Here is an 8702-nt window from a genome sequence, read left to right as displayed (position 1 = left end):
TAGCTGGCTAGCTAGCTGGTTAGCTGGCTGGTGAGAGGAAACCCCACGGCATCGGCTTTGGCATCGGCATCTTGGCTTTAACCCAGCTCCAGCTGGGCAACTACGTCACAGCCGCGTCATGCGAAAACCAGTCATCGTCGTTCGCTGAAGCCAACAATCGTCGGCAATCGGGCGAAACGTTAACGTTCGTTAACTTGGCCGTCGGAATCGGAATCGGAATCTGGGGGTATTTAAGCGGCGGCAACTCGACCTGGAGCATGCATTGATTCGCTATCATTCGCTCTAAAGACTTGTGCCCAGCCTCAAGTAGTTTGCTGACTCTGTTTGTTGTAATACAATTAGCTAACAAGGATAATAATACACATCACCACACATCAGTTTCGAGTTCGCGAAAGGATCCAGCTAAAGTTCAACCAAATATCCCGCCGTGAATTCGAGAGTCGAGAGTTCTTGTCCAGCTCAATTCTAGACGCAAACAGTTCAGTACCAGGAGCGATTTTCTTGAAAAAAAATCAAAAAATAAAATCCCAGCCAGATCGCCAATAAGCAGTGAAAGTGTCAACACATTTCGAGTGCTTATTGCAAATCAAACAAGAAAAGCGTAACCAAGCACATAAGCAAATAGTATTCTAAGTGTTTTTGCCAACACTTTGCGTAAATTTTTGTTATTCACCCCAAAACAAAAACCACCCAAAACACACACAAAACAAAATGATGGCCGTTGCAGCAGCCCAAAAGAACCGCGAGATGTTCGCCATCAAGAAATCCTACAGTATTGAGGTGAGTCTTAAATCGAGAAAAAAACATCCAATTTCCAAATCAAATAGTAAATGTAAAACAAGCAAATGAGTGACAAGATTTGGTCTACGTGACTATCTAAAGGTTTTGTGTGTTTCCCAAAAACCAGTTAACCGGCCAGTTAGTCGAGCCCATTTTTGTGATCTCGCATTTCTTTTTCGCAAATTCAGTTCGATCAACTCAGTCCTCTGTTGGCCATTAAGTCACACCTCTAAGAACAGGCGGCCCCAAATCGAAAGGCCCAAATCGCCAACGGACACAACGGGTTGTGTGTTAAGTTATTATTTAACAAATAAGTGAAAGTGGCTGCCTTTATGCCTTTATGCCCCATGCACTTAGCCTGGTCGAAACAGTCGCGCCTCATTGTTGTTGACTCGTCTCTGTTTATGTTTATGCTGCGTCCGGAGCAAAACAAAAAATATGAAATCAATATAAATGATTCAATGAGTTGGGCATCTTTCATCAGCCAAAGCGGTGGCCCAAAAAAAAAGCAGAAGAAAACAAACAAAAAAAAACGGGCTGACAGTGAAAACTGCAAGTGATGGAAACCTTTTTCCACCACATCAAGAAAAAGCAAAAGACAAGAAAAAACCTTTAACGATCGTCAGTTGCATTTTTTTCCCCGCCAGAATCGCATGGGGATTTTCGATTTCTCAGTCACATATTATTATTTATCTTCGCACCTGTCTGCCAGCTTTGAAGCGGTGACATCGCATTAAATTACCATTCGTGGCTTTGAATCACAATCAATACAGTTCCATGAATAGCCAGCTCTATTCAAAGAAAAGATCTGAAGACGGCGCTTTCACACACATTTTATATAATATTTTTTTTGAAATTGCGCAATGGTCAATGCTGGTCTGCTCAAAGTCACCACCCAAGCGTGGAGCTATAAAGAAAGCCACCCTGGCTTGAAGGTCAAGGCAATCGCCTAATTTCCGCTGCACATCCTGCCAGTGTCACTAACACCACATTCAATCTCTTCGCCTTTGTTTCCAGAATGGTTATCCATCCCGCCGTCGCAGCCTGGTGGATGATGCCCGTTTCGAGACCCTGGTGGTCAAGCAGACCAAACAAACCGTCCTCGAGGAGGCCCGCAGCAAGGCAAATGGTAAGTGGATATGGTGCAACAAGTGGGTCTCTCAAATAGCTTCAATTTCAATTTGGTATCGAAAAAGTAGTAATACAAAAATGTTCAACTGGGGCAATAACATTTGATTAAAAACTTAAAAAGTTACCATTTTTATTTCTTTTCGGCTTGACTTTATTATTTAGTTTATTTTGTATTCACCCCTTTACTTATTATTTTTTATAATTTTAAAGACGATTCCGTGGAGGATTGCATTGTGCAGGCTCAGGAGCACATTCCCTCCGAGCACGATGTGGAGCTCCAGGACGAGCAGGCCAATCTGGAGAACCTGCCATTGGAGGAATATGTTCCAGGTTATTATCCCTTTCCATTTCCATTTTCATGCCCCCCTGCCACTTTTTTCCTCTTCCTGAGCCTATTATCTTTGATTCGTTTTGATTTTGATTATGATTTTCATGGGCTTTATTATTATTTTTATTTCATTCGCATTTTAGTTGAGGAGGATGTTGAGTTCGAGAGCGTTGAGCAGGAGCAGCAGCAGGAGCAGGAGCCAGAAGGCAACCAACAGCCGACCAAGAACGGTGAGCAGGGGGTTTCTAGAATCCGGCAAGCAACCATAAGTAGTACTTAACTTCTGAGGGGCTTTTGAAAAGCGTGCGACATTGATTTAAGTGCTTAATATGATAAAGTGCCAGGGCAGAGGAAAAGCACTCAGCCACACGGACAATTGTGTGGGCGCGCTCTCTCTCTTTTTCTCACTCTCTGGAAATGTGGAAATGTCGCATTTCCCTTTTTCATTTGTTACGCTCGACTTAATAAAAGTACGAAATGCGTTTGCCTGGCAACCAACTGCCACTGCCACAGCCACTGCCACTGCCACCACGTAACTCGCTTATCGTTTACGTGACCCTAAGCCTTGGAAGATTGCATCCTTAACCATCATCTTATCCCCGCTTCTTTTGGCCCTTTTTGCAGATTACGGTCTCACCGAGGACGAGATTTTGTTGGCCAATGCCGCCTCCGAATCCGCCGAAGCCGAGGCTGCCATGCAGAGTGCCGCTTTGGTGGTGCGCCTCAAGGAGGGCATCTCCTCCCTGGGTCGCATCCTCAAGGCCATCGAGACCTTCCACGGCACCGTCCAGCATGTGGAGTCCCGCCAGTCGCGCATGGAGGGCGTCGACCATGATGTCCTCATCAAGTTGGACATGACCCGTGGCAATCTGCTGCAACTGATCCGTTCGCTCAGGCAGTCGGGCTCCTTCAGCAGCATGAATCTGATGGCCGACAATAATCTGAATGTGAAGGCTCCGTGGTTCCCGAAACACGCCTCCGAGTTGGACAACTGCAACCATCTGATGACCAAGTACGAGCCCGATTTGGACATGAACCATCCCGGATTCGCCGACAAGGTTTACCGCCAGCGTCGCAAGGAGATCGCCGAGATTGCTTTCGCCTACAAGTACGGAGACCCGATCCCATACATCGACTACTCCGATGTGGAGGTCAAGACCTGGCGCTCGGTGTTCAAGACCGTTCAGGATCTGGCTCCCAAGCACGCCTGTGCCGAGTACCGTGCCGCCTTCCAGAAGCTCCAGGATGAGCAGATCTTCGTGGACAACCGCCTGCCCCAGTTGCAGGAGATGTCCGACTTTCTGCGCAAGAACACCGGATTCTCTCTGCGTCCTGCCGCCGGTCTTTTGACTGCCCGGGACTTCCTCGCCTCCTTGGCCTTCCGCATCTTCCAGAGCACCCAGTATGTGCGCCACGTCAACTCACCATACCACACCCCCGAGCCGTAAGTATCTATCATCCTGTTTCACTGGGGCGGTTAAAATCACTTCAAAAGGGGAGAAAAAGGCTCTTTGTCCTAACCTAATTGCATTTGCCTGCCTGCCTGCCGCTTGCTTGTGTGTGAAAGTGGGTAGCTGGGTTTCCTTTTCCGCTTTTCCACTTTGCCCCAGCAACTTTTGTCGCCTGGCACACAGGCAAATTGGCTGCAGGAACTGCGGCGGACTGCCCAGCTCATTTAACCAGGCTAATTGCCTTATGCCAGCACATTTTCCACACTTTTAACAAGCATTATTCTCTGCCATTACAGCGACTCCATTCACGAGCTGCTGGGTCACATGCCCCTGCTGGCCGATCCCAGCTTCGCCCAGTTCTCGCAGGAGATTGGACTGGCCTCGCTGGGTGCCTCCGACGAAGAAATCGAGAAGCTGTCCACGGTGAGTTGATTTTCTTTAATTGAGCTGCAATGTAACGACCTTAGGCTCAAGTGCAGCTATGACGCAGCTGCTTTTTCTCGCAAACCAAGATCAGTGTTTACTCACTGTCAAAGTCGCCACAAAAACCTTGATCTTAAACAGTCGTACAACTTTCCAAATCTGCCTTTATTTTTATTTTCTTTATTATTTACTCATTGGATCCTTGCTATTCGATTCTTGCAGGTATACTGGTTCACTGTTGAGTTTGGTCTCTGCAAGGAACATGGTCAGATCAAGGCCTACGGCGCTGGACTCCTGAGCTCCTACGGTGAGCTGCTCCATGCCATCAGCGACAAGTGCGAGCACCGCGCCTTCGAGCCCGCCTCCACCGCCGTGCAGCCCTACCAGGATCAGGAGTACCAGCCCATCTACTATGTGGCCGAGAGCTTTGAGGATGCCAAGGACAAGTTCCGCCGCTGGGTGAGCACCATGTCGCGTCCCTTCGAGGTGCGTTTCAATCCGCACACCGAGCGCGTCGAGGTGCTGGACTCCGTGGACAAGCTGGAGACTCTGGTGCACCAGATGAACACGGAGATTTTGCATCTGACCAATGCCATCTCCAAGTTGCGACGCCCATTCTAAGTGGTTGGGGTGGGGAGAAGATATGTAGAAAGAAGCACCCCAAACACCGCCCAAAACACACCAACCCCATACCCAACCCACCATCCAAACATACACATACAGGTGCAACGGTCTCATTTATACAAATTAATTTTAAATTGACATACCGCACAATCCCTCGTACACGTAATCCTTAAACCAAAATTAAGGCATCGCGCATTATTTTTATTTTTTGTTTTTATTGTTTTTTGTTTAGTTTTTTTTATTTTATTGTCATCGAAAAGTTGTAATTGTCAAAAAATCAAGCATATTTATTTGTTGATCACCCGATACACCACCCGTCCCGCATATTTATCACCGCAACTATTATTGGACCAAAAAATCTTTAGACGTTTAAGTGATGTGAAAACAAAGCCAAGCAAAGCGAATTAAGTGAAGTGAAGAGCTGGGAAAGCAAAGTTCAGATACATCCGCACTTAGTAGGCAAAGTACCACACAAAAACCGATTGTATACTCAGACAAAAATTGTTTTTGTATTATTATTATCTTCTTTTTGTCACTCACAATATTTACCTAGACTATATAGACACGCGATATAGTATTCCCGGTATAGGAAACTTCATTTGAAGAGAGAGTATTTCTAAACAAAAATTATATATAAATACAACAATCGAGTAAAAAACAAATGCGAAAAAAAAAAACGGAAAAGATCAAAATCAAATGGAAAACAAAATAGAATTTTCTTACATTGTACAATAACTGCAAACGACAATATTACTATTGTGTACTATTATTATTATTATCTATTATTATGCTTATGACTATTACGTATTGTATTGTAGGTATGTAGAGTTTAAACATTATTATTTTATTTAAGTTTTGTGTATTAATAAAATTAAAAATGCAATTGAAAAATAATTACTCTTTGGTTTCTTCATTTAATTATCTTCTTTGGCAATTAGGAACTCTAAAGTCTGAATCTGTTTAGGGAACATTTTATGAGATGAATGTGGAATATTTTTTTAAAAATAATGCATTCAAATGCGGATTATGATGCATATATTTATGGGTGAGAAGAAGGGAATGTCTTGTGAAAAAAAAATCGAGCTATATAGAAAACAAATCAAAAATTTTATGAAAAATATATTAAATATTCAAAGACCTTCGACCAATACGTATATTATTATAAAGTAATTAAAATTAATGTATTACAAAGTAAACTCAACATTGGAAGCAAGAATATTACATATTAAACGTAAACGTAGCATGGAGTTTTATTGTTATTGTTCGATGTAGTTGCAATTGGATCGAAAGCCAACCAAGTGTTAACAATTCTGCAAGCAATTAGCCAAAGTAATTACTAATTATATTCGCATATAAATCTATATATATATATAAACAAGTTAAAGAGCAGTTGGTCCCCAAGCCAGGCTTCGTTGGTTCTGAAAAATCCAATAAAAGTGTATTGTAAGCATGAATGGAGCACAAAACGTGCAGATATCGTTAATATATATACGTTCTTCTCTAAATGTACATTTAATCGCTATTATATGAATAAAGTTGAAATCGTTTAAACTTGAAAAAGAAGGAGGGGCTTGGGCACTTACTTTAAAAACGCCCACCGCAATTTACAATGATTTTTTATTTTTTATTTGCACACCTTGACTTGTCAGAGATCCTGAAGTCATGATTAACAATTGGAAAGGGGCCTGCGATGAAAATATTTTATTCTATTCTTAACCTGCGCCAATTTATTTTAATTAGCAGGCTCCACTAATTAGTCTTAATTGCACACGAACATGCTATAATTACTGCACTATAGCTTTTCTACCCAAACTATTTTCCATCTCCCCAATTTTTGGTGATCAAAATGTTGATTAATATTTATCAAGCGTGTACTTTAATAGTTTTTTTTAACCGATTATCAAAAGCAACAGCTGTTTTAGAAACATGACCTACCTCAGCATATTAATTGTGGTAAGGAAAAAAAAATCAGATAAATAAATAACACCTGAGCGGATTTATCATATGCCAATTAGAATACGTATGCGAGTACGGGGTAATTGTGATATAATAATTGGCTGTGTGAATTGAAATTGAATGTGCTAATAGTTTCGAGTAGCAACGGCGGTCGGATGTAGGCGATATGGAGTGGACTCGTGGGAACGCCCACGTTGTCGTCCAATTATAATGATATTAATATCAAATCAGAAATCAGAACGATAAGGGACCGATGTATCGAATCTAAAATGCCCTCGCAGGTGTGCCGATCATCAAAAGGGCTGAGCTGAGCATATTAGCCAGGGGATTTCCAATACCTTTAAGCAATTCAGTTGGTAATACCTATAATCTTTTGCAGGTGTGCTAAACAGAATATTAGCTCACATGCTAGACTTTATTAAAGATTAAAGAAATTTTTGTATTAACAAGTTGTACGAATTGGAATATAGTTTTCCCTTAATTCTGTATGCTTCATTGGTGGCTCATTTCACACTTGGCTTAAGCTAATTTAAAAACCAAGTCTTGGGAATTTCTATGGGCTAATGTCATAGAATTTATGTGAGACATGTGGGCTAATATATAATTAAAATAGCAATGGATATCTACGGTAACAGGCTCTCGAAATTGAAGGTCATTTTATTAGTTTATAAGAGGACAATTTGGTTATGGTTTCACGAATTAAACTTGAGTTAAGATTAAATGCCACACTGCGATAAGCTGGGCGTGTTCTAACATTTATTTTCAGTTTATTGGGTAAGTAAAGTGAGTAAGTTTAGTTAATGGGTAAAAGACCAAGCGTTAAAATACAATGTAGTGCCAAGAAATCGACTGCTTCGATATACCCATTTAGCACTTGGTATTTAATAGTTAATGACAATTGCTGATATATCTCCATTATGGCCTAACATGATAATAAAAATATGAATTGGCGGCGAAGTTCAGCTGGAGCTAAGGCTGGGCATTTATCAACTTAAGTTGGCCACAATCGGTTAATTGTCCGACTGATTTGGGTCAGGTTTAAAAGGCTGACTCTGGCTCTGACTCTGGCTAAATGCTGAGCGTACATTCGGTTTGGCGTGGGCAAACATTTGCACTTGATTTCGATTGCCAAGACGAAGTCCGGCGGACTACGTGCCGTTTGGACACTTGGGGCTGTTTAATATATGTTTAGTATAAGCCCAGTGGCATAAGGTTCTTATGGTGTTATGGTGTTATGGTCTGCTGTCAAGGCCACTGAGCAAATGGGTTAGGGTTGCAGGAAACGCGAGGCTGGCACGGGTTTGTTGAACCGACAACGGCGAGATAATTGCCGGAAGCCCAATGCACTTTGCAATTAAACACTTTTCATTAATTGTTTTGTTTTTTTTTTTTGTGTTTTTACACTGCCAACTGGCAAGAAGAAAATAAAATTCAAGACAAGAATAAAGGCAGTGGCAGTGGCAGTAGCAGTCGACCTAGCTCCCAGCGAAACACGTCTCATTTACAGCCGCCGCCAACATTTCAAATTTGGCTAATTAAAGCCGCATAAAAACCACGACGAAAAAAACCCGAAAAAATTCAAAAGCCAAGGTTAGCTGGAGCTTGGCTTTGACAGTAGAAGTAGCCAAAGGAATTAACTAGAACATGTCTACAGCTCTTATAGCGATTTCTAGTGTTTTGGTATTTGGTTTTTGGTTTTGGTCTATGATATTTGGCTTTGGCCAACTTCGAATATCAAAGTCAATGACTTACAGGCTTATGGCATGGCCAAATTCTGCATTTGGCTTTGGCATTCTGGCCGCCATTTGTTGCCAATTAAATGCAGTCGAAACGCGATTCTTGAACTTTTCAGAGATACTAAATCTAGTCGCATACTTAACTGCTACCTCGATATATATACAAGTATATGTACCTGCTGGAGGTGTGAATATCTGCAGCCAAACCGTTAGCCACTTTACCACCAACTGCACGGGGATTTGGCCCGAGGCGCACCTGTTGGCCGGTTCTAA

General features: G+C 42.2%; 1 protein-coding gene and 1 long non-coding RNA gene across 3 annotated transcripts; one reads left to right on the top strand and one right to left on the bottom strand.

Moving 5' to 3' along the window:
- Positions 1-271: 271 nt before the first annotated feature.
- Positions 272-5150, top strand: LOC120448913 (tyrosine 3-monooxygenase). Its single transcript, XM_039631137.2, has 7 exons — positions 272-780; positions 1798-1909; positions 2122-2241; positions 2383-2469; positions 2864-3683; positions 3987-4113; positions 4336-5150. Exons 1-7 carry the CDS (start codon positions 712-714, stop codon positions 4732-4734), a joined length of 1734 nt encoding a protein of 577 aa, XP_039487071.1. The 5' UTR covers positions 272-711; the 3' UTR covers positions 4735-5150.
- Positions 5151-5825: 675 nt separating this feature from the next.
- Positions 5826-8687, bottom strand: LOC120448912. Of its 2 annotated transcripts, none has more exons than XR_005616158.1 (2): positions 8606-8687; positions 5826-6155 (listed from the first exon to the last, which is right to left on the bottom strand). It is a non-coding gene; the product is annotated as an uncharacterized LOC120448912 (long non-coding RNA). The 2 variants fall into 2 exon arrangements; XR_005616159.1 differs by lacking the exon at positions 8606-8687 and adding an exon at positions 8446-8557.
- Positions 8688-8702: the final 15 nt, after the last annotated feature.

Source organism: Drosophila santomea, chromosome 3L (genome assembly GCF_016746245.2).
Source record: "Drosophila santomea strain STO CAGO 1482 chromosome 3L, Prin_Dsan_1.1, whole genome shotgun sequence".
Classification (NCBI taxonomy): Eukaryota; Metazoa; Arthropoda; class Insecta; order Diptera; family Drosophilidae; genus Drosophila; species Drosophila santomea.
The sequence above is the reverse complement of the archived record's forward strand: the minus strand, read 5'-3'. Positions and strand labels throughout refer to the sequence as shown.